The following is a 26575-nucleotide window of genomic DNA, read 5'->3' as shown; positions in this document are numbered from 1 at the left end:
ACGTGAAGTTATCACAGAGCAATTGCCACAAGTGCATTTATCCAGTAAGAAACCTAGGCTTCTCCCTGAAGCTAAAAGAATTTTCTGAGTATCTTCCTTAAATTCAAAAGTCTGAAAGGACGGGCTTTTAAGACTTCAACACAAGGAGTTGAGTGGTAAAACAGCACAAACTCTGAAAAGCCATTTTTTAAGTAGGCTTCCTCAGAATCCCATTCTCTCAAGATGTTTTAGATCTATTTCAAAGGTATTATTACAGATCCCCTTGTCCTGTTTTCCAAGGCATTCTTGTAAGTCATGGGGAAGACACAGAACATCACAGATACTAATACTTCCTTCTTGATTAAAGTGTTTGCTATGCTAAGCTGCATGTTAACCTACATGCAGTGCTTGTTCAACAGGTTCAGTTGCTTACCATTGCTCCTACCTGCCTTCTTCCACAATGCAGAAACAAAGCCAACAAGCCTTGATGCTTTTGTACTGAACACAGGATTTTTGAAAGATACCTTACTTCCTAGTAGAGTATATCACTGCAGTGATACCACAGTTCAGGTCCAATAGAGAAACATTAAACAACAGAGGGATTTCTATGCAAGCTATCCTTACACAATTGCTCATGCTACAAGAGCAAAAGCAAGATATTTCTTGTGACTTTCAGTGACAGCAGCCAGAGGGTTAATAACTGCTTCATTCCAAGGAAAAACTAAACAGTTGAGATTAAAGAAGGCCAGTACTGTTCAAAAGATACCATTACAAACTGAAGTTTCAGACAGTGAGGGACTTCCTGAGAAAAGTAAAAATATTTTTCCTGAAGTGTGCTGTTTGATTTAAAAGTACATGCCAAAGTAAATTCCTGTAGATTCTCTTCTTCCTGTGGTAGAGTCAAGTAATGCACTTGATCTTCACTTACTTTTTCTGCAAGCCCTGCATCTAGGGCTGAAAACAATGATGAGGCAAAACCCTCTCTCATGTAAATTATGAGTATCATTATCATCCTGATGCAGGAGCATAAGAAACTGCTACAGCACTTTTTCATGAAAAAGTGCCTTCAGTTGCCTCTCACTGCATAAAAAAGAAGCTACAGTGAACCAAGTATCAAATGTGAAGGGAGACCAAACGAGGCTCTTCTATTTTTGAGCACACTACAGACACATATTCAGTAAAAGACTTCTGCTCTGCGTTACTAGGCAGTGTAAACTAGTAAGGCAACCTCTGTATTAAGGTATCCTTGGATCTATGTGTGTTTGTTTCCACGTTCAGAATTGACCTAAGATCATGCAGCCATAGCAAAATGAGTAAAGTAGGTTCCCCCTTCTACTCATCACCACCCATGTTCACAGCTGTCCTCAATCTGTTTCCAAGTGAAAATAACACCAGAAGAGAGTGGAAGGGAAAGTAAGAACATTGGTTTTGAGTTAGCAGAAACTACACAACTTTAAATTGGCTTCAGCTCCAGCCGTGTATTTTCCATCCATGGAGCTCATATGAAGCTCCCAGTGAGTGAAAATTCCCATATTAATGCTCCTACCCTCCTCTGGGCAACTACAGCACAAGAAAAAGTAATACCACTAACGTACTTGACAGTTTCATGATGTTTAAGTTCATAGATGCTTAAGCTTCCAGTGGAGAAATGCAATTTAAGGTCTGAAATGTTGTCCAGACCTGCACATGCTAGTGCTAGACAGAGAGAGAGCTATTACATAAGAACTGCCCACTGACTGACTTCTAACATACCATACATGCAATACTGAGTTCATTAAATACATTAAAAATAAATAAAACAGCTGAGGTAGAAAATGGAATCAGAATTATGAAACAGAAAATGAAAGAAGGCAAGTTCCTTACTTTTGCTTCCCATTCCATTCCAGCAACGGAAATGCCCAGCAATATAACTACTGTGATAGCCCCTATGATTCTGATATCATTCATTTCATCAACCATCAATGTGCCGTTTTCCTATCAAAAAAACAAAGTCATGTATTTTATCAATTATTTATATTCTCTACTGCAGACAGCATTTTATTGACTGTAATTTATTAACAGAGTTAACCTCTATACCACAAATTTACTCATTTTAAATTCCTGTATGGGCACAAGTAATTTGTTTTCTGCCTTCTTTTAAATCACCATATCTTAATGGAAGGATTCTATTCAGATCTAAAGGGAAATGATCATTCCTATTCACAGCCCATCTCCAGACAGAATGGTCTGTCTTCAACTGCCAGAGAAATAATTAATCAGCAAGGCAACTGCTACCACTTTGGACCTATACATGTGTTACACTTGTTCACTGTTACTCTTAATTCTTTTAATGCATTCCAAACTTCTTCCCATCTACAAAAAGTGTGGTTTTACTGTTCTCAATATTACATTTAATAAAAAATCCCACAGACAAACAGTATTTGATTGAGTATAAGGAATTGTTTTTAATAAGCAGAACTCCTTTGAACATAAGCTTTAATATAAACAACTGTCACTTATAAGGAACAATTTGCTAAGAAGAATCTCAGCATCAACAAGTTACAATTCTGTGTCATGTATCTCTACTGCGAGACTTCTCAGCAGCTAGCTTGGACTTTACCAGAAATTACACATTTTATTTGTTCAGGGAGATAACCAGTGTGGGAAGTTTCCACTTGAACCAAAGCCACTTTGTTTTTTTACCAGAAAGCTACCAAATCACAGTAGCATTTTACTGATATATCAGTAATAACCTTGTCTCTCATTCCACGTCTTTGAACTGGTCAGAGCAACCTCCTGTATCAATGCAGGCTGGGGGATGAAGGGATTGAGAGCAGCCCTGCCAAATGGGTTTGCGGTAGTGGTGGATGAAAAGCTGGACAAGAACTGACGATGTCCACCTGCAGTCCAGAACACTAACTGTATCCCGGACTGCATCAAAAGAAGTATGGCCAGCAGTTTCAGGGAGGCGATTCTGCCCCTTTACTGTGCTCTGGTGAGCCCTACCTGGAGTACTGCATCCAGGTCTTGGGTCCCAAGTATAAGACAGACAAGGAGCTGCTGGAGCAGCCACAAAAAAATCAGACAGATGGAACTCTTATAAGGACAGACAGAGAGTTGTGGTTGTTCAGTCTGGAGAAGGCAAGAGTCAAGGGAGCCCTTACTGCAGCTTTTCAGTACTTACAGGGGGCTTAAAGATGGGGGCAGACTTTTTGACAGGGCTTGCAGCAACAGGATGAGGATAACGGCTCTAAACTGAAGAGGGGAGAGTCAGATTAGATGTAAGAAAAATTTTTTTTTTTACACTGAGGGTGATGAAACACTGGAACAGGTTGCCCTGGGATGTTGTAGATGCCCCATCCCTAGAGACATTCAAGGTCAGGTTAGATGGGGCTTTGAGCAACCTCATCTAGTTGAAGTGTCCTTGCTCATTGTTGGGGGTTGGACTAGATAACCTTTATAGGTCCCCTCCAACCCAACACACTATCACTAGATATGACAGCTCAAACTTGCATAAAGGACAGTATAATTAATATAACCACTATCATCCATATACCTTGAGCAGCTCCACAACTGTTTCTGCAAAGCCAACAACATACATTGCTACTGCAACAGCATTGGCAAATGCAAAAATCAGACCTATGGCACCACCAAACTCTGGGCCCAGACTTCTGGAAATTAAGTAATATGCTCCTCCTGAAACAAAAGAAAAAGAAAAAACACTACTACACAATACAGCCTAAGAATAGTAATCAGCAATTTAAAGTTTACACAAACAAAGCGCTATTCATTCTTGCGTCTATCTTCCCTAATGTATTAGAAAATAACCAAAAACTCAGTATTTGAGGGACAGGCATGCTGAAGTTTCAGCAATATGTCTCAAGTTTTTAAGAAAATACACCAGTTGGAAATAATCACCTGACACATGTACCACATCATATTACTTAGCTATGCAACCTATGGTTAAAAAACAAATTGTAAAAAACAAGCACCAGTATTACTGTTTTTTTTTTATTTCAAACTACTCAAAGCATTTGTGCATAGTTCTACTATTACACATTTTTATTAGCTATAGCTCAAGAAATGGGCGTAACAGACTGTAATAAACCCATTCAAGTTCCGAAGCTCCACAACCCATTTCTTAGAGTTCTGTTGTTAAGGGAATTTTCTGTTCCCTGTGGGACTCTCAAAACAATCACTCTATTTTTCAGAGCCTACTCTTTTTAATTTTGAGCTTGACAGATACAAGACCTCGAACTCCACATATGACAATTTGAAAACTGAGTATCTATAGCATTAGAAAAGAGTAAAATTTTTAAAAGTAGTGAAGGCACACTCTTCCAGTTAAAGACTAGGCTTTGTAGAAGAAACAAGTCCTCCAGCTCCATCTGAAATAATTTAGTGCACATTAAAAATTTGCAACACAAAATCCTTAAATTACTGCATTACAGTTTTTGTGCAAAACGTATGTAAGTACCCAGCTCTGACATACTATGCAAATGAGAATGTTAACATAAGAAAAATATTACTGTAATGCAAGATTTTCATAGGAACAACTATGGTTTTATTCTAAAGTTTTATCCATTCAGCAATTCAAATTTTCTAATTAAGTATTATTTTGCAAGAGTGACTCAAAGAAAACCTCTCATAAGAGCAGGAAAATACAATATGCATAATGCAATTTAGAAAAAGAAAGGGCATCTAGAAACTAAGCTTGACATAATGCTAAGTCATAGCCGAACCTTCTCATTGGAAGTTTACTTAGCAATAGTGAGAGGTTTCTCTTCATTCTTCATCAAGAGAACTTTTTAAGCTGCTATTTTAATTCCACCACATTTTCTACTACTACTAGTCTCATAAATGTCATTGAAGCAGTTTGAGCATGTCAAAGGCACCAACACTTATTTTGCAGGAATTGCTGATAACAGCACATAAACCATGAAAGCAAATGAAAACTATCACCCTCAAGAACTGGAGATAATCATGAGTGTGGAGAATTTCTTTTGTGTGAAAAAAGTAACAATAGAACATGTCCTTCTGTATGCTGTCATAAGATATAGCTTATACTTTACAGGGTGTATTTTTTCATTATCAAGTTTTACTTCAGGACATGAACACATACAAGCACACATGCACACTCTTAACCAACCTGTGCAAATGCAGGAGAATATTACGACCCTATTCACTCCTGGGTATGTGTGTCTCAAAACGTCTGTATTCTGGAAATTAAGACTAGATAATGTTTTTTCCACAGTGGAAAAGCAAGTCAGTAGTCAAATCAAATTAGCAGGCTAATTATTTACTTTTCACTAATTACACGGCTGCTTAGTCAAATACGGAACATAGGGAAGACACTGCTTCTCAGAAAACTAACTCTTCCCTACATTTCATCCATACTTTTTTCCCTGATGCTAAAAAAAATGTAAAAAAAAATGAAGAGGTTCCATCCTTAAGGTGTATGCTTCAGAGTGATGAAAGCTTTATGGAAGTAGGTTTACCTCCTCTTACAAACCCATTTGTTGCTATTGCTGAAGTAGACAGTCCTGTAATAGTTGTCACAACAGTGGCCATTCCAATAACCAAGACAGACAGACCTTTTGAAAAAAAGAGGGGAAAAAAGGTGGAAGTATTAAAATGTACAAGAATTAGTCTTGCAAATACAACAAATTCACAAAACTGGATAAATGTTCTCTTTAATTGGCCAGGACAAAACTGTATCCTAGAGCTTCAAGGAAACACATGCCTTTTGCAGATAAAGAGATTTCCTGTAGTCTAATAGTAAGTTAAGCCTTTGAAGAAAACTGTTTATATGCTACACAGTCTATATGTGGATTTTAATAACCAGAGTTCAAAAGTTTCTCTCTACAGTTCACTGAAGACTTACCAACGTCAATGTTAAATTACATACCTTACAGCTAAATGAAAAAGTCTAAGTAACTTACTGCTTAAAGTTTTGGAAAGGGTAGCTTACCTTAAAAACTGGTAATATTAAGGTCATTTTCTACCCCCACTTAAAGTGTAAGCTCAGGATCAACACCTCTTTTGGATGACATTTAAAAGTCACTGAAATAAAATTATACCATTAGTACACATACCAATCCCAGCTTGTCCAACAATCCATGACAGTCTGATGAAAAGCATCACACCCCAAATATTTAACATACATCTTACCTAGAAATAAAACAGAATTTTTACATAGGTTAGGTCTTACACTTGCAGTTATTTCCACTAATTCATTTCAGTTTTTAATGTTGTTGAAATTATCTTGCAGTCTTTGTTTGCTACTTTTCAAATTATTTTACAAGAATACATTTTTCTAATTAGACAAGTTTAGGTTCGATTAAAAAAATAAAAGGAAATCTAAATATGAATAAAACCTTGAAGTACCTTGAGCATAAGCTTACAGAACTTCAGTATCTGACTTATGTAGTATGTCTTAACCAAACAATAAAAATTTAGACACCAACCTTTCAGATGCAAAATCTGTGTTCTGCAGAACACATGACTAAAAACAAGGTTGTGAGGTCTACAATGAATCTGAGGTCTACAACTGAGTTCAGAGCTCCCATGAATCTCTCCCACAAAAATGCACTAAAGCAGTAACATACTAAATAATTTAATTTGAAAAAAAAAAAACCACCACAAAAACAAAACAACTCCCAACAAGACAAAACACCCCACAACTTCCCAGTCCTAGAACTTTTCTATCTTACAACACAATTGCACACCAACAGGATGGGGGGGTGGGGTAGGTAGGGGTGAGTTTGTGGGGTTTTTTTTTTAATCCTTGTATTTTAAACTCTTAGTTCCCAATAAAATGGAGTTTGCATTGTACAGAATATAGACAGTCTAACAGCAGGTCTTAGGACGTCCTTACCTAAAGAGTATGGTACCACTTCTACAAAAAGTTTAGCTGGTCATTAGGACTAGAAAGGAGACAAGGACCACCAAACCACAAAAGTAAAAAGTTTTTAGAGACTTAAAATTCTTTTGCAAAGTGTAAATCACCCGAGATGAAAATACTCACCCAGTGGTTTATGCCTACTAGGAAGTACTAACTGCAACTTTCAAACCACTAAAAAGGAGATCATCCACCTTGAAACTTTTAAATAGACTTTAGAAGAAAGTGGTCAGCAACATTTATCCCATAACTCTTTAATACTTAGAATTGTTGCTTACAAAAATAGTCCAACACAGAATTTGGGTTTAGAGAAATTCAAAGTCAGCTTTATACCTGCTTTAAAAATAAACAACTCTGTCCTTGGTTGTGGTACATCAACAGATGTCTGTAATACCCGTTTCACAGCTACCACAGGCACTTTCCTTCTCCCAAGGGAAAGGATATGGCTACTTCCAGAGTTGTAAGGAAGTCTGCTAATACATAGTGGAACCCTGCTGAAGTAACGTTAGGCATTTTGAATGCTCAAGTGCATCTTTTAACCTATTGTTGCATTTGTAGCCACCAGTATAAATTCTTGTTATCACTTTGGAAATTAAGTATTAATCATGGCTTCCCTTTGCCAAAATACTGAAAATGAATTAATATGCACCTGTAATAAAATTCATGTCACCTTTATATTTCACTACTCCAAATAGGGACAGAGTCAGTATTTTCCACCATGACTATATTGTATTTAGTGTTGAGGCTTCCAAAGCTTACAAGAATGTGACTTTTTGTAACAGATTCCACAAAACTTAAGTATTTAATCCTGGATAAGTTTTGCCATATACAGGTAGGCACTCTCCTCAACACACTGTTTTCTGCTTCTCTAAAAAATAAATATCAAGTTTTTCAACACTCCTGTCCCGAACTCTACAGATCCAAAGAAAACACACATGAAGTGTACCCTCTCTATTTGCATTTGTCCTTCTCACTTCAGATTCATATGTAGTTTTTCTACTACATATGAACACTTTCATGATCTTTTTCCTTGGAAATTATGTACCTTTGAAACTATAAAACCTGTGCTAAGAAACCATGGTCCCTTCAAAACCTGAAGTCCTGAAGTAATTACTTCCTTAAAGTTCAGTACAAGTAAGAGCAATCCTTCCTAAAATCATTGCATTTTTCACATCTCTTGTTCATATAACCTTTTACTTATACAGTACTATCACAATCCCTCTCAAAAGGGGTTATTAGAAAGATTGTATCTGTAAGAAACTGAAGTACAATACATCAGACTTACCAATACACCTTTTATCCAGCCAAATTTGACCACTCCTTTGCTATCAGGTATGTAAGTTACAGCTGCCTCCCCAGCTGGTGTGCCTTCATCACCATTCGCATAGCCATCTTCAAAGGGCTCCTTGGGAAAAAAGAACATATAATTTTAAATTATCTTTTCTGTGATTAACAGAGTAGAAAGGGTCTTTGATACTTATGTTGCAAAAAAAACCTGTCTACTCCTGCAAACAGAAAAGTTAAAGAATGACATGACAGATGTTTTAAGCTTTTCCTTTATGTTTCTTGCATGAGGCACATTTCTCAGATTTTAAGCAATAAAAAACCAATTTACGCAGACAATTTAGGTATTCCGCTTCAGTTAGAGTAAACTGTTAGCACTCAGAATAATAAATATTTTTAAGAATCAGTCCCGCAGCCCAAAGAAACAAACACCTGGTCTTTTAGAAAAAGAGCTATGAGATTTCAAATGCAGCAACTTCTACAGCACAGGAAGTTTCCTTCTTAATCTGAAAGCCTACACTGTTCTACCACAAGTTACTGGTCTCAACTATAGCATTTTCTGTTGTTCAGACTTAGCTGCCATTTGATCAATTTTTCAAGAAATAAATTATTCACTTCCCTGTAAACTATTCTACTATTCATTGTAAGGTGATGCTGTTAAAAAGAAAGGTGGGAGAGTGGCATTGGAGGGAGAAGAAAGAAAAGTCTCTTCCCAGACATTCTTCCTTGTTTAAAAGGGAAAGATGACAGATGCAAAAAACATCACTCCCATGGACTAAGACCATCTTGTGGCTTTTCTTTACAATTCAACTCTGAGCCTTACAATGAAGGAATCTTAAGTTTTTATATATATTAAAAATATACGTGTATATACAAATATTTGTTGCATGCTTGCTTTTCCAAGAGGCAGTTTTGTTTTGCCAAGCCAGGCAAACACCTGAACATTTAACTCAAACATTTCCTACATTTGCTGTAAGAAACCTGCAGGAAGCACTCTAAGCAAGTATGCCATCCAAGGCAAAAAGACTGAATATACTAGAAAGACCCTGAATACCATTCAAAGAATACTATTCAACAAAACAGCTCAAGCAGTATTTGTGCTTGACCATCAGCACGAACTCCAGAGGAAAAATTTACAGAACTGTCACTTACAAAGTGTTTCATCCATATCCCCTTGCAATCAGCAGAAAACATACCAATCAAATGAAAAAAATAATAAAACACTGTCAACCTTATCCAAAGGTCATTAGCACAGATTGATGCCCATGCTTCTCTCACCAATTCTACATTATGAAACACTCATAATAACAGGCGTACTTGCAACACATCTGGAGATCCCCTATGGTGTAAGCTTTCCACCAGCAGGCAGAATCATGATCACTTTCCAGATCATTATCTTTAACAGACATCTTTCTTTAGTAGGTTTTCTTGTCTCCGGAAGGAATTAAAAAAAAAAAAAGTATGTTACATGTATATATGTATTTTTATATGTGTTATATATATATATATAATGTATTGTATACATTAAACAAGAGGACAAAAAGAAACATTAACTGGGAATGACCCAGTTTACTGAACTGCAGTTCTTCTAAATAGAACTAATGCCTGTAACTTGTTGGAAGATGTGCACAGCCCTTGACCTGATCAATCTATTGATTTGCTGACTACCTGCATTCAGGCACTCAAGCTTAAATTAAATCAAGGAAGTAGTGGTGTGTTATCTATTTAGAGTGGTAAGAACAGTGAGGACCAAAAGGAGAATTAACATGCTTCTACATTTAAGAGTTTACACAGAATTATCTCTAGCATCTCTTATGTCAAGAAGCAGAACAATAATAAACTATTTTTAATTGCATATATACAGCTACAAGCCACTCATTTGCTGAGCCTATGCTGACCTGCATAAGCAGTCACTGAGGAAATGGAAAGCCATCTGATCAGGCTCCTCACCCAACCTGGGACACACCTGAAGCTCACAACAGCAAAGAACAGGCCTACATACTGTCCTGCTCCTATACCCTCGAGTACTTGCCCTTCAGATGACTTTCCTAGAAATGCAGGAATAAATGTCAAAACTCTTTCTAGGTATTAACATCTCCCTCACCAGAGATTCTGCTGTGTCGAGCAGTACTTTGCAGAAGTTTCTCACTGCTTCTTCCCCACCCCTTCAGAATTGGGGAGGAAAAAAGGAAAAAAATTACATTTAAACAAAGGACAGAAATGAACATGTTCACAACCATGACAACAAAGCCTCCAGTCAAGCATGCAATAGTGTAACTGTTATTATTCCTTCATATAAAAATCCATTCTTATTTCCAACAGTAAAGCATTGAATTATATTTGCAACAAACAATTCTACAGTATGAAATAAAGGGATTCACATTTATATTATCTAAGCAGTTTTTATGCTTTGGCCAGGAAAACTGCCAATTTGGTAACATCTTCTGGTATTACAAAAAGGCATGTCATGTCTAATAAGAAACAGTAAAACTGTTCTCTGAAGACTGGTCAGGGAGGATCAAGAAAGGGCTAGAAGAAAGCAGCATCTTCATGTCCTATAATATTGAAACATTATATGCAACTAAAGCAGTGAAACCTGTAATACTGAGTCACAATGCTTACTTTTTTTTAAAAAACAAGTCTTAAGTTTTCATTTATTGCACATTTACGTTTTACAAGAAGGTGGAAAATATCCTGGCATCCAGTGTAAGAGACAACTATATTCTTCAGTTTATGATGAGGGCTGGCCAGGTATTGGTAGAACCTGCACACATTGACAAGATGACCTCCAGAGGTCACTTTCAACCTCAACCATCATGTGATAGCTATGCATGTTATTATAGTGCTCAAACAAGCCCATATCTCAGCCTGTTGTTTTCTGGGAAGGAGATAACTCAAAATATCAGCTGCAAGCTGTTATCAGTTACCAGATCAGCTCCAAGATATGCACACTACAAACACAAGAAAGTTTTGTTCTGTATGACTTGTCTCTCCACACTATGCAATATTTCTAAGGAAAATATTAATGAAGCACATGCAAAATGTAATAACTGAAAGGTTATTGCTGGTTATCAGTGCTACTGGGTGCCCAATAAAGCACCCAGTGAGAACATATATTACAAAGCGTGGGCACAAAAGATTTCCACTGCACCAGACTCCAAGTTCAGCCTTTTAATGCAAGATTAAGAAAGCACCATGTTCTCAGCTGTAAATTAACCACGCGTATTATTTTTCATGCTTGTGCTCATGAGGAAACAGTGCTTCTACTTAAGTCACATACTGAATGGGGAAAAAAAAGCACTAGCCCTATTTTACAACAAATTCGGTAAGACCTTCTTAAACAGTAGAACACACTAACACTGTGGATTTGGAGGGGGTATAACAAAAGGAGAAAGAAATGAGAAGGTTTTAGCATTTCAGATCAGAAATGTTCTTATTAACACAACTTCTTAATCAAAATAGTGTCTTTTATCTAATCAGTCCAAAGAACACTCACAGTTATGATGTTGACTTCCACTGTTAAAAGGAAAAATAAAATACATTTACATGTTGACAATTCTATCAAACCCATAGAAATCTGGCCAGCAACAGTTAAATTCTGCTCCTACACAGAAATTTCCATTGCTGTATCACAATGCACTGAGTACAGATAATCTACTATTTCATCTCCAGTACTGGATCACAACAATAAGTTATTTGTGGCAATTGTGAATAGCCTCCACATTTATTAGAAGTGGATTAGTAATGAGAAAAGACTTATTAGCCCAAAGAGATCTGAGATTTTTCACACACGGCTTGAAATACACTGGTGCATGGAAAAGTTTCTCATTGGTAAAACTGCTATTTAGTTTTACCCAGAGTTCTTGATAGCAGTGTATGTCATGCAGCACATTGTGGTGAACTTACCTAGATCCCATCTTAAAGGCAACATACTTCAGCTCTGTAGAACTGTATGAGGTGGTACCAGAATAAACACATGAATTCTGCTGTTGCTTCTTTTCAAGTATCACAACATGGAAGCCCCCAGTAAAGGACAGGTTAACCACCAAGTTTTTATCTAAGACTAAATGTTTCTTCTTCAGGCTGACCACAGCGGTCTGCCCAATTTGACCTGTCCCAAGCAGTAACTAATTTCTTAAGCTAGCCCTTCCAAATGCCATTACTCTGATGAGCAAGTCTTCCACATTCCCTCTGGAGGGAACTTTTGGATTCTTCCACCTCACCTGTGACATTTCTAATGATCTGATTAAAAGGTTTAAGTGCTAGATATACTGTATGCATAGCATAACCAGACAGAATAATTCTGCCAACATAGGTGTTTACCTCTGATGCAACAGTGACAACTTCTGCAGTTTGTACTGGTACAAATACATTTAAGTGTGATACTATACTGCAAAGAATAATCCAGCTATTAAACGCCGACTGTAGGACACTAAACTTTATCAAACATCTGTTCATTAAACACTGCTTTTGCAGTATGCTAACATTTGCAGTCATAAAATTCCCAGTTTGTGCCTAAGGGTTTATGCTTTAATGCTTTTATCTAACCAGTGATGAAAGAAACCAAGAGCACTGTGTTTCCTTTCCAAAATGTCTCAATCTTTATAGAATGTTTTTAAGCACATTGCTGTCCACAGACATGGAGTCCTGCGATTAACACTTTATCAACAGAAGTCTCAAATTTGGTTGTCTGACAGAGTATAAACTATTTCAGTATTTAAATATGCAAGAAGAAAAATAAGTTCTTACCAGTCTTTGACCTGATCTGGTGACACTGACTGCTGTTTGTAACCATTTTTCCAATCAACCACTGTTCAAAATGGCTGAGATACTGCTGTTAACTTTGCCCTGTAAACTAACAGCAAATCAGGGAGTTTTTAATACCAAGTTTGAAAAACACCTCTGCCAGGTCTGAGAGTTTCCAAGTGGTTTTTTTAAGGGAAGTAAACAGCTTCAGAAGGCAGTGCACATTGTTGGTAATTACTTTCAAGATACCTTACTCCACATAGCACTCTCTCAACAGTCAGTACTGGCATGGACAGCCTGTTTTGTGAGCTAGCGACACTAGCAATACCGATGTTGACAAATAGCAATTTTCTGCTTCATACTGATCTGTTCCAGAAGTGTTAACCCTAAAGCTTTGTTCAGATACCTGCATTACTTTCATTTATGCCACAATGAATTTACCTAAGCCTCCTTCCCATTAAAACCCCAGAATATACAGTAAATATTAATATCCAAAACCTAGTGAAACAGTTACTTCTCAAGAAAGGCTATTTTCTACTTAGACCTATCAAACAATGCAGAAAAATCTTGTTAGACCTAGGAACTGGAAATAACAGAACTGAAACTCAATGCCTATAAAAGCAAAGTAATAAGGGAAAAACCCATATGATGTCTAATTCTGTCACTACTCTTAGAATTCTTTTTTCTGGCGTACCCTAAACAGTCTGAGAAAATTATCACCTTTTTACACAGTTAACAGTTGAAGAGAAAGTATTATAAACCCAGAAAAATAGTTATGTAATGAGTAAACCAAGAGAAAAAAAATCAGATCTCTAGTAGATTTGAACTTAATATTGCATGTAGTTCCAGTTCTTCCTCACCACTCCTCTGCTGCGATAAGGATGGCGATATGGTTATCTAAGAACGTGTGCCCAGCTCTCGATTAATGCATCATAATAGCCCTCCTGCTGAGAGAGCAGTGGAAGTGCAAATTCTTAAAGAGTTCTACAACTTAATTACATCACCATTTTACATCTTACCAACAGATGCAATAGTCTAAATCTTCAGTACTGCAAACAGGGTGATAATCCGAGTGAACAGTTACCCTTCACTTAAAGATTGCTACTGAAAAGTAGCTTCCACAGACACTTTGAATAGTTTACAAAATTTTGGTAATTCTTTAGTTAAAAACAGATTTGCCAAGCTAGCAAAACAGATTCAGGTTCTTCAGGAGTTAAATGGGAAACTTAAGTTATTAGTATTGCTGCCAATGGGAAATACCCAGTCAGGTAGCACATGCAAAAGAAAACATAGCAGAAGACCTGTTCAAGACATGTCCATCTGCCTGAACACTTTCTTAGTACCTTCTTTAAAAAACAAACTTTAAAACCACGCACCTTCAGGAAACACTGCTAGTCACTGTGCAATGACTAGCTGTTGACAGCAGTTCAGAAAATTCAGCAGCCATCTTAGGTACTTGACTGCTTGGTTTTAAACCAGGAACAAATTAGCAAATTTGCTAATAGAATTTTTAATTCCCACCCCTTGTTTGAGGCACATGTAAAATGCTGCTACTATATAGGACTGTAAAGATACTGCAGCCACAAATCTAAAAAAACCACCCTACTAACTTGTTAAATGGCACCCAGAAGTTACATATAGCAACAGGACGCATATTACCCAGATAAAACATGACCTGTTCTTAAAGTTCAGGATTCCTTGGAATTAAACATGAACAAACTTCAACCATTTGTTAATCACCACAAAGGAAAGCCTTTTGAGGTTTGCAGCCAAGAGACCAAAACTTAAGTGGTTTGGCTATACTACCTTATCTACAATTACAAATTTTAAAATATAGCGACAAATGCTTTTGGCATCCACTTCCAGAGATTTTAAAAGAGATTGCATCAAACACTGAATGTTAATGTTATCTTAAGCTGAAATTAAAGTATGTTGTATTTTGATTACAGCAGAACAATTTTAAACAAAATAAATTTATAGTTACAATTAACATGTCAACTGAAGAATTAGCCAGCTACATCTCTGCCATCAGCTTGTATTTCATTGTCTTGCAACTCAATAGTGCTTTTAACAGAGAAATATTAAGCAGTATTTTGTGTGTGTATTTATACATTCTGATTTTAAAAGCCCTTTTTACTTTAATTCTTTCAAACTTTTCATCCATTCTTCCCCCCAACTCTTAGAAGTAGTATGATGCACTAACCAGGCTAACAAGGTTGTTAAATTAAGAAACAGGAAATTGATTTCAGTTCAGGAGTTCTTGCACTGTGGTATACTTACGCAAAATAGACAGGAACCTTGTTTATAAAGCTCACCACTGCTTAACTTGTCACATACATGTTTTTTTACTGATCCCTAAGCTTACTAACCACATGGAGGCTATGGACTATGTGATAGATACAAATTGCAGTCTGGGATTGCTTGAAGGAAAAGATCTGGTATCAATTCAAATATGCAGCAACAGCAAAACTGCCCATATTTAAAGTGTGCTTCAATTTGTGAAAATAGTGATCTTCGTGAACTTGATTGTCATAGCAGTATTCCAGAGCCACCAACTTATGTCACTTAAGAAATCCAGGCATCAGAACACCGTGTAATATTCCAAGCGGGATGTCATTCCTTCTTTTCTACCTGCTTTCTCTACTGCATCACCAGGTGTTTTGAGTTTACAGCCCTTTATAAGCAAATGAAAAGTTTCAATGCTTTCCTAAGCATCCTGTCAGAATAAGGTCTCTCTCAAGGTAGATTACTAATCAGTTCCTCTGGAAACTGTGTCAACACCATTTGATCTAGGTGTCCTAACATCAGCACAGGAAGTTCAGATTCTGATATTTGCATTCCTAACAGAGAAGGACTAGCCATATTTACATAAGAAAAGTTCCAGAGGAAAGCACTGAAGTCTAGATAACCATGCAAAGGCTGAGATTTGAAAGCCTGCAGCCAGTATGGTGTGACCAGATGGAATCCTTTCAAGTAGTTTTTACAAGTGACATGGCAGCTAAGTATTTTTGACATCTGCAGCTATGCAACAGCAGTATCCTATCTGTCATAAATAGTTTTTGTATGGAGAAAAAAATTACATTACTTAAACAAGCATTCTGCAGAAGTATTAAGATAAAGAAAACTTCCTCTATCTTCACATCTCGGTTCATACATCCCTCTACAAACACAGGACAATACAAACACTCTGGGCAAGCTGATCATGGGAATTACAGACAAATGAGAAGACCTCTGTTCAGCAGCTATGCAGTGTGGTTGCACCATGGCAGACCCACAATGCTTATGTTCTGCACTCCCAGAAATATTGTAGGCAAAGTGAGACCTTCCTGTCAAGGAACAGTAATATGGTCTGCCACCATAAAAAAAACAAAACAAAAAAAACAAAAAACCAAAACACAAACAAAACCCACAACACAACAACCAAAAACTTCCTTCACCAATCTCTCCACTTCTACTTAACAGGAAATTGCACTTACCTTCTAGTCACAAAAAAGAAGGCATGGCTTCCTGCACAAGCATAGGCACAACCAATCCATACAGCTCAAGAGGAAGAAATATACATTATCTGCTTCACACCTCAAGACTACACCTCAGTTCTGCTTTTGTTGGGTCACTCCTCTCTTGCCTTCTCTGGAATCAAACTACTAGTTTCCCTACTGCAACAATGTATTTCATCCTTTCCAGAAGAACCATTGTACTGTGAATAATTACCAACTTAGTTATTCATTACTGCACACAGACTTGTCATATTCCTCTTGATATTCATCGGCATAAGAAGAGAAATCACACTTCTAAGGAAAACAGACCCAGGCTTGGAACTCCGGTAGTTTTCACTTGATTACTTGAAAAACATAACCCTGATGCATCTCTAATGGTTACAGACCTTTTAACTGTTTAATAAAATTTTCTTCTCTAGAATTAAGCAGATGCAGCATTTGATTGCATAAGAGCTGAATTAAATCCTATTAGCAAACACCTTGCATAGCAGTTTTGCATATTCAGGTATAGTCCAAGAAATATGATGTTCTGTATGTAAGTACAAAAAAATTCATTTCAGTCTTGCTCAAGAACTTTGTTTAAAACAGCAAATTCCCAAGTTGTCTTCTATGCTGTACCTGAAAAAAAGACTAACATGAAAGCTGAAAGGTGTTAAGAGCAAGAATACTTCCATCTACTTCTGCAAAACAGAATGCTGCACTTTCTATTCAAGAGGTGGAGGATGGGGAGCAAGTGTACCATACTACGCAGCCCTACCCTTCATAAAACTTTTCATTTTAATTAGAAGCCTAGTTCTAACTGTAGGAAGTTCATGAAAAATTACATTTAACCTACTGTCTCACAATAGACTAAACAGCCCACCAAAATAAGTCTTAAGTATCAATTAAGTACTCCTGATACTTAACATCATGCCATGAAACTACAGGTACAGCCCCTGAGCTCTGATCAGAGCTGGTACATTCACGCAGCACAGCACTTACTTGTACATTAAAGCTAGAGTTGCCAAAATGCTTCCACCTCAAGAGCAGTATCACTCAGAACAATCTTAGGACTAAACCCTTGGACTAAGTTGAAAAATTAACCTAGCATCAGTCTATTCACTGCTGAAAGACTTTGCTATTCTCTTCGAATTAAAAAAACCCAACTGCGTAATCTGAAATAGAAGCAGTTCGTTTGAAGAAAGCTAACTAGCAAAATGAAGATGCAAGAGAAAAGCTTCCTTGTTAAAGTGGAATTTAAAACTTTTTTTAATCACCATATCTTTAACTCAGTTCACTTGATTAGACACAGATAACACATCTAAGGTAGTTTTTATACATAACAAGAAATTTCTGTAAGATTATCAGACCTCAGCAGCATGCTCAAGCGTAGAAATAAATCAAAGACATTCCATGCACTCAAGCTGCAAGAACTAGATAGAACCATATGCCTTTCATTATTTTGGAAATTATGTCAATTCTTTTAAAAAAGTCTTAGAAGTGAGCAAATTGTGACTATTACCTACACCAAGAAAGGGGGTGGGGAATGGGTTGGAAGTTCTTCATGTATGAACATTATATGGGTTTTTTTCAGGAAAAAATCTTAAGGATGCGACAGAAAATGCAGTATGCTGGTTTGAATTACTCCCAAGATATTGATCTTGTCAACCTCCTCCTCTGCAAGAATGGAAGTTATTTGAGGTCCAATCAAATACACTACCAAAATGGAAAATTTCTATCTGAAGATTCATTCTGCACCACCTTCTTTAACGGGTTCTGAAATAGCTTATGCTGAAAGATAAGCTGCCCAGCTAGAGAGAACTTAATGAGTTACTGCTATGCTTTCAGGTTCTGGTCTTGAACTAGTCATTGATACTGACAATGTACCAGCTACTAAAAAACCCACAAGCTCTTCTGAACAGGCACTACCTCCTTCCTTCCCTTCCTAGCTGCTCTCTTCCAGCAAATTACAATGCCTTTGCTTCTAATGTAGGTACTGAAGGGGTTCACAGTGCATTGCAGCAGACTCCAAGGGGTACACAAAAATCCACTGTAAGTTTGGGAAGAAAATATTTTGTGTAGCATCAATAAAGTACAAATGATTTCTGGAAGTATTTCATCTTCATCTCATCCTTTAATTTTTATTTTGTATCATAAGTAACAGTACAGTAGTATTAATTTTTAAGTAAAAAAATGTATATTAAGGGTGTATGCTCAGAAATTTTTACTGATATGAGTGTGCAGTCAAAAGACTGTGGAGACCACTGGTGTATTGGATAAGGGACCACACTCACCAGTGCAAGATCTTGCAGGTGGGGGCAGTGTTTGACTTCTGTGAATCAGGTTTGTTCCCAGATCCAACCCAAAAAGACAAACATCACCATAAGAGACAGCACAAAAACTTACCCGTCAGCAGCAGCCCACACCTGTGCTGTCAAACTGTTAACAGCACTCAAGTAATTTCCATGGAACAAAGCAAAACCTAAGTACTAAAACAGTTATTGCAGTTTGCTGGAGACAGTTCCACGAGTTCCGGTATTAACAGGTGTTTTGGACTAAAGACTTACCACAAAGATCAGATAAGAGAGATTCACACCCCAAGCAATGTAAAATTAAAAAATACACATGGTCCTTAAATCATACTAGACCTCCAGAATTTGTATTTTGTATTTCTGCAAATACAGCAGTATGGGTTTTTTCCCCTAGATGAAGATGGAGGTAATTAAGTTGGGTGTCAGAATAAGCAAAGTGAGGACTCTCCACAGAGACTGAAAAAGTGTAAAAAGATCATTCTGCATGATGCTAGTAAAGCCTCATCTGAGTACAGGTGCATTGAGATCACTGTTTTTCAAAAGTGACAAATGAGAACAGTTACAAAGTAAAGGCTTCTAGGATGTCCAAGAACACAGAGACCAAGGCTAGAAGAGTTTCTTTTGTTTTAATTTAGTACAACAAAGTTCAGAAAGAAAATTCAAGTTCTGCTTACAAACATAAAAGAGAGCAAAAAGGAAAAGCAGATATCCAAATTAAATCACACTAACTCAAGAACTAAGAGACCTCCTGACTGTAAGCAAGATTCAGCAAGGTAGTATAATAATCAACTATATGCAAGAGGGTCTCAGTCTTCCAGCAGAGGGGAGGAAGGAGTTCATAAAGCAAATCTTACATAAGATGGTCAGCTAACTTGCTAGCCTAGAATCATCTTTAGCTGAGCTCTTTTCTTTACAGGCTAAGCAGACACAAACCAAGAACAAGAAAAAAACCAAAACACAAACCAAATAAAACCTCAAATGTTAGAGGTGCAGCAGTTGTTTAAGAGACAATGCATTCTTTGTTAAAAAGCAGTGCCAGCTCAGCCTTGTCACTGTGCTTAAGTTAAACATTTTATCACATAACAGGAACAACTGCAATGTTCAAGAAAATACAAATCAAAGCCAAAAAGGTAGTTTACAAAAATCACTCAACTCAAGCAAAAACAAACAAAACCTCTTGAATCCTGCATTGAGACTATTCATAAGGCCTTCTTTCTTACTGCTGTCTCCACATTCAGAGAACTGCATAGATTTCTATGTGGGAGGAAGCACAGCACACTTGTCTTTTAACTGCCTCCGGGGGTTTTTCTGCTTTGTTTTTTAATTTGGGCTGGGAGGGTGAGGGTGGTGTAAAAATCTTCCTCCGAGATCACTACCTTCTAGTCTGTCAAGGGAATCAACGAGTACTCTGTATTTAACAAACAACAGAACAAAGCTACCAGTAGAGGGCATGGTTCACACAACAGCTGTTTATCACAGCCGTATATGACTGCACAAAGGACATCTCAAATCAGAATCTTCATACTGTGAAGTTTATTCTTCCATAAAAATAAGCTCCCCGATTAAAGCAATGCTATACAGAAAAATTTTAAGTTAATGGATAGTGGTAATTACTAAAACACAGTCCAATTCTGAATACTTAAAAAATATTCACCTTCCAGAACCATAAAGTCCACACATTATAGCACACGTTGAGGAACACATGAAGACAAATACAATGTCTTTTACAGGCTATAGCTTTACTTGCAGATGTAGCTAACCTAGGCAAAGCATACATTCCTAAACTGTAAGATAGAAAAAAAAAAATAAGAAAAGCTAGGACACTTTTAATCTTCCTACTCTCTGAAGGCAGGGTTCCCCCCCTCCAGAGGTCAGAGGTCACCACTGCAACAAAAACCCAAACACTGTGGTATGCTGTTTCCCCTCCCACTTCTTTATTAATAGCTATCTTCTCACCACTACATCTCTGGAGACTAATGCTCCTGCAAAACATCACCTAACCTACAAGATTAACAATTGTAATAGCATCACCAAATTCCCTCTGTCATCCCTCTGAAGCTGGGTAAAGTTAATGCACACCAATTAGGTAAGCAACTGATTGATCACTTTGACCATCTGCAGCCAATGCTATATGAAGGCAAGATTCCTCACTTGAAATTTAACATGACAGATGAAGATCAGCAGTATGCAATTCATCCACTTCAGACTACTAAGAATCACCCAGCTATGTTTCCACAACCAGTTTCAAGAACAATCCCTTTCTTTTCTACCAGAAAAGCCACTGCTGGAACAACCACATGAAACCTGAGGTGGTGAAGACACCTATCCTACCAGGACAAGACAAACTCTTGTCAAAAGGTAGACCTTCTGCACATGCATGTGCACCTTCTTCAAACAGCACACCTTCCAACAGTGCTTTTCTGTGAGAACAGTATTTAGTAGAGTTAGACATATGAATCTTGTAAACAAAACTAAGGAAAAAATATGGTCTATAATTGGCACTAGCATCAACATTACTGTAACACTGCCTCACAACATTTATTTACCTTTTAAAAGGGGAAAAAAAAGCACAAACTAACCATGAGATGAAATTATTACATTCAATACAGTGAACCACACTGATGGTGAACACATTTTTGGATCAGTCTTACACCAAGTAACTGTCAAATTTGATGTGCTGGGTCAAGAAGCAGGGGCATAACAATAGGTCTTTACATAGTACCAATTACATAAAATTTGCACTAGGATGTTTATACCAGCTGCCCTACTGCATCTTTGACATAGATGCTGTACAAGTTAGAAGAAAGCTAGCTAAAGGGCAAGCTTAACTTTTCTAGTTCTTAAAAAAAAAATCAGTGAAATACTTTAATGCATAGTATTATTCAACACTAGAGATAATTACTGTCTGCCTTCAGTTCCTGCTGACTCTCTGGGAACTGAGACAATAAGCTCCCTGAAACACAGTGAAAAAAGCATAGTAAGTTTGTGAACATCTTCCATATGAAAGTATGGCACCATCATGATTTAAAAGTTATCAGCACTCTGTGTGAGAAATCAAGTACATAATCACAGACGTGGTACATTTTACACTCCAGAGACTGAAAAAAAAAGGTAGGTATCCAATGCTATTAGTATGCACAACACACCCTTATTAAAAATATTTTTGTTCAAGTTTATCTTGCAAACTGTTTTGCTAAATCTGAAGTGAAAATCATTGTTTTCCTTGTTCATATAAGCCTAAATGCTTGCCAACACATTAATTACTTTGGAAATTAAACATCCTGCGACAGAACAGATGATTTACTATGCAGAACTTCAACTTAACTTCTGAAGTATATAGCATTACAGCTTTAGAGATTAATACTTTAGTATCAAATGTAACTGAAATTGCATATTTTAATTCCCACCCTTTTTTTGGGGGGGCGGGGGGGGGGGGGGGTGAAGGACAACACAGCAGACAGGACATGACTTTAAAAAGATAATTAATGTAGACAGCTATACACACTGCAGAACAAGTTTATGACATTTGAGAAATTGATCATTTGAGTTAATTAATGCTCACAATGAAACTGTTCTGATAATAATCCTTTAACTAGGTCACCTACAGCTCTTCTATGCCACAAGCTAAAAGAAAATTGCTTGCCATACATTCCTTCTTTATGAGGAAATTACACTTTTAGAAACTATAGTTCCAAAATAAGTTAGACTCCACACTGAACTGTCTTAATGGCGTCATAAAGAGCTTTCTCAACTGCTGCAATATAAACACACCAAAAACCTATCTGCCAGACTTAGAAATTCAAATAATGTTCTGCTTACACAACGGAGTATCTAACAACCTGGTCACCCCATCATGGACCAAGAGTTAGAAAATAGGGAGAAGAAAAAAGCCCAAAAACACAACAAACCCCAACAGTGTATTTTCCCATATATTACATGGTTTATTTATAGCACGCACAAGACAGTAATTGCCAACTTCCATTCCTTATCAGATGGATTAGGAATAATACAGATTCATACTACAGAACATCATTCAACTAGATCAGGAAAGGACCTGACAGGCAAGAGTGATCTGCTCTTACGGTTAGTAATTATTTTGATATCTAATCTTAGATGTTGCAAGTAAGCATCTCTATAGCACACCGAACAATGATTTGTATCAGAACAGATGAAGTCAGTTTCAAAAAAAAACTTAAAAGAATCACCACACTACCCAAAAAACTCCACAGTACAGAGGTGCTGAGCTGCCTAATAATGGCATGAAACAGGACAGTCTCAAAAGAACATCAATTTTCTCACTGAACTCCACCTACAAGGAGTGAAAGGTGAGATGAAAGAAGTTCTGGAAACAGAATATTCTTCACTTCATTAATATGTAGCCCACGTGCTCCTTTATTTCACTAATCTAGCAGAAAAACCCACTAGAACACGGACTTCTTGGAGCACAGCCAAATACCACGAAGCAATTACCACAACTGCAAGAAAGCAGCATTACAATAGTTTGATCTGGCATCAGTTTAGTCGTGATAATTTGATGTATTTGTTTAGATCGTGATTAAACTAATTCCAGGCTCAGCTAAAGCTTGACTTTTAAGAAAGGCGGCCTATAATGCAAACAACCTTTCACGGCAACTCGTCTCCAATAACATGGTAACTACGCCAAAACAGAAAAAGCTTGACAGACACAGCTTCAAATTTTTTGAAGCCTTGATCATGACGCCCTCACCCGCAGGGCTACTCAGCACGACTAAAAAGGCTCCTTAAGGAGAAGGAGCCTCAGCTGTATCTGTGCAGCCTTCAGCATCACGCCACAGGCTAGTTTGCTTCAGCACTGCGTGCACAGGGAGCTGCATGCGTTTTCAGCTAGTTAGTGAACAAACCTCTCGTCATTACTAGAAGCGTGGACATCCTTCTCTTTTTTTTTTCTAGCATCTCCTGCAAACGTTTGTATTCCCCTTCCCCGACTAATACCTCTCGGAGGCCCCGAATTCCCTATCTGTTGGAAGGCGATATGGACCGTAAATGGAAAACTGCGGCGCCTGTAACAGATCCCTCTCGGCTACGGAGAAAACATTTGCCCCGCAGACCTACAGCTGTAGCTACCTCTCACCACGGTATCTGGGGAGATGGACAGGGCCACCCCACTGCGCCATAAAAAAAAAAAAATTTAAAAAAAAAGATAAAGACGCTACTGACCCGATGCATTCGCACTGCGTGCGCCTCCTCGAGGCTCAGCGAGCTCTTAGCTTCTTCCCTCCCAGCGCTGCCCACCAGCCCTGAGGCGCGGAGGCGCCGAGCGCGGCCCCGGCGGGGGCACAAGGCAGGGGCCAGGGCCGCCCGGCGCTAAGGCCGCCCGGGGAGGCGGGGGGAGGTACGTGGCGGCCGCTCACCTTGTCCAGCTCATCGTGCAGCTCGGCCAGGCTGGGCCGAATGAGTTTCTCGCCCAGGTCGGCGGCCGTGTGGCGGTAGTGGTCGATGCGGGGCACGGCGTCCATGGTGTTGTGGCCGAAGGTGCGCAGGTAGTAGGTGTTGGTGTGGGTGTCGTAGTAGTAGTGGTGGTGCCCGCCGGAGTGGAGGCTGCCTTCGCTCAGCACCGTGTCACCGCCGTTCTGGAAGCTGACATTGCCGCCTTCCGAGCTGCCGCCCCCCGGCTCGCCAGGGCTCTCGTCGCCAGCGGACGGGTCCACGAAGTTCACCCGAAACCTGCCCTTGGCTTCCTCACTGCCCTTCCCCGCCGCGCTGCCTTCCCCGCTCGCCTTACGGGGCTCCTCGGGCTGGCGGCCGGCGCCTTCGGCCACCAGGTCCACCTGGAACCGGCTCTGGCTCGGCGTGGGCCCCACCGACTTGCCCAGGGTTCCGCCACCCGCCGCATGTTTGCCGTCCTCCGAGCGCCGCTCCTCGCCCGCAGACGCGGCGAGGCCAGGCGGCGGCAGCTGCTGCGGCTTGTCCTCCATGCCTGCCCCTCAGCGACCGAGCACTAGGCGCGGCGGCGCGGGCTGCTCTGAACGCCCCTCGCGGCGGCTCCGCTGCTTTAAACCGCCAACCAGCGCCCGGGGCTGCAGCCCGCCGCAAGCGCCGCGCGCGCCCCGCCCCGCCCCGCCCCGCCGCCGCAGCGCCAGGTGATGATGCCGTTGGGGCCACCGCCCCCCTGCGCGCCCCCTCAGCGGGACCTGGCCCCGCCGCCCCTCTCGCCCCGCACCGGCCGCGCTCTCCCTCCGCCCCCGCCGCCTTCCCGCCCCCGCACGCCTTCCCCCGCAGCGCGCCCGCTACACGAAGGAGCCACCCGCCGCTCTGACAGCGCCACGCGGGGAGGAGCGGCCGCGCCGGGCAAGCCCACCAGGGCTCCAGCAAGAGGGAGCGGCGCGGAGCCCGCGGCCGGCGTGGGGCGGCGTGGGCGGGAAGGAAGCGGCCCCCGGTACCCTGCGCCGCCGCCGCTCCACCTGATCCCCGCTCGGCGGAGGCGGGAACTTGAACGCGGGCCAGCCAGCGCCGGTCCGCCGCCCCCGCTCGGGCGGAGGCGAGATGCGGGGCACCCCCACCGCCGCCGCCTGCGTCCCCAGGCTCCGCCCGCTCTCGGCTGCTGCGGCGGCGGGAGCGCCTCTCCGCCCCACCGGCGGCGCTCGCGAGGGGGAGGGCGGCGGCGGCTCCTCCCCGCCCGCACTATGGCTGCCGCATCCGCCGAGGGGCGGGGGGCCGCGGCGCCCCGGCGCTCGCCCGCCAGTCGAAACCTGCGAGCCCGCTGGCCGCCCCCACATCTCGCGAGAGGAGCGCCGGCGGCGGGGGCTGCGCGGGCTGCGCGGCCCCGCGGGCGGTGGGGCTGCTCGCGCGCCCTCCGTCCCCGCCCGCACCCCGCGGAGGGGCCCGAGCACCCCCGCCCGCCTGCGGCGTTGCGGCAGCAGGGTCGGCGCGCTGCGCACGGCGGGCGAGGCGGCGCCCGCTGTCCTCCTAAGTCCTCGGTTGCTGTCCGAGGCGCTCCGCGGGTGAGGGGCCGTCCGCGGGATGGAGGCTGGGCGGCCGCGGGGCTCCGAGGCCCGGGGAGCCCGGGGGCCTCCGCCGCTGGCGCTGGCTCTGTCCCGCCCGCCGGCCCGGAGCCCTGCAGAACCCCCCATCCCGCTTTGAGCCGCCTCGTGTCGATCCTCGCCGCTCGTTGTCCGGGTGTAAGGGGTCCGGATGTCCGGCTGGGATGCGTTGAGTGCTGTTAAGATGTGTGCTGGCGAGCGAGCGGGGCCCAGTACGTGCTGGGGATGCACCGGGCTGTTTGCCCACGGGTACCTTGAATGGGGGCTAAATGAGGAGAGCGGAAGTAGGTGGTCGTTTGAGGGCTGTTTTCACCTTCCAGCCTCCAGATCTCTTCTGAGTGTGCTGTAAAACTCACTTTCTCCTCGCATAATACAGCTCTGTCAGTAATAAGGCTTTTTCTGTGTACTGTGTTGCAACCGCTCACCCCTATTCTCTTAAATTGTAGTCTTTCTCCAAAGGTATACATAGTTGATGCTTCAATTTTAAAAATGCAGTTGTTCTGCCTCCCCTCTCTTAGTGGAGTCAAAGTGTCTGGATAATCCATTAAAGCATGTGAGGTTAACTCTGAGGCTGTGAAGAAACCTCAGATTTAAGGAAAATCCTTCTGCTTCCATAGTAAGAAGTTAGGCAGGGATCCACCGGCAATTATTCATCATGTATTTTCACTGTCTTTATACTTGAAGGTAGTAGCTCACAGAACAGCAGGAGAGTTGAGCAGCAGGTGCCTAAACAATTTTACCCTATTCAGTTGCTAAAAATCATCAAACATTCACTTAATTTAGGCCTTTCAAGCAACAGCACCTCTTCATTTCAAAAACATTTTGGTTGGTAATTCTTCATTCCATATCTTCTTTTCTAATGGTACACAGTTTTGTGTA

At 40.5% G+C, this 26575-nt stretch overlaps 2 protein-coding genes across 2 annotated transcripts in view; one reads left to right on the top strand and one right to left on the bottom strand.

Annotated features, from left to right (window-relative positions):
* SLC12A2 (solute carrier family 12 member 2) overlaps positions 1–24778 on the bottom strand; it is a 60338-nt gene extending 35560 nt beyond the window's left edge. The window contains exons 1-6 of the mRNA XM_037373494.1: positions 24068–24778; positions 8145–8264; positions 6054–6129; positions 5457–5552; positions 3515–3654; positions 1843–1953 (exon numbers count right to left, since the gene is read on the bottom strand). Of these exons, the coding sequence (XP_037229391.1) occupies positions 1843–1953; positions 3515–3654; positions 5457–5552; positions 6054–6129; positions 8145–8264; positions 24068–24631 (1107 nt within the window). The 5' untranslated portion in view covers positions 24632–24778. The remainder of the gene's footprint in view (positions 1–1842; positions 1954–3514; positions 3655–5456; positions 5553–6053; positions 6130–8144; positions 8265–24067) is intronic.
* A 24-nt stretch (positions 24779–24802) lies between these two features.
* On the top strand, positions 24803–25879 carry LOC119141498 (basic proline-rich protein-like). Its single transcript, XM_037373879.1, has one exon. It carries the CDS (start codon positions 24803–24805, stop codon positions 25877–25879), a length of 1077 nt encoding a protein of 358 aa, XP_037229776.1.
* The last annotated feature ends 696 nt before the right edge of the window (positions 25880–26575 follow it).

This window comes from Falco rusticolus, chromosome Z (genome assembly GCF_015220075.1).
Source record: "Falco rusticolus isolate bFalRus1 chromosome Z, bFalRus1.pri, whole genome shotgun sequence".
Lineage (NCBI taxonomy): Eukaryota > Metazoa > Chordata > Aves > Falconiformes > Falconidae > Falco > Falco rusticolus.
The sequence above is the reverse complement of the archived record's forward strand: the minus strand, read 5'-3'. Positions and strand labels throughout refer to the sequence as shown.

Bases quoted from the DNA above. Each gene is read 5' to 3' on its own strand.
- LOC119141498 (XM_037373879.1), top strand. From the start codon at position 24,803: ATGCCGTTGGGGCCACCGCCCCCCTGCGCGCCCCCTCAGCGGGACCTG.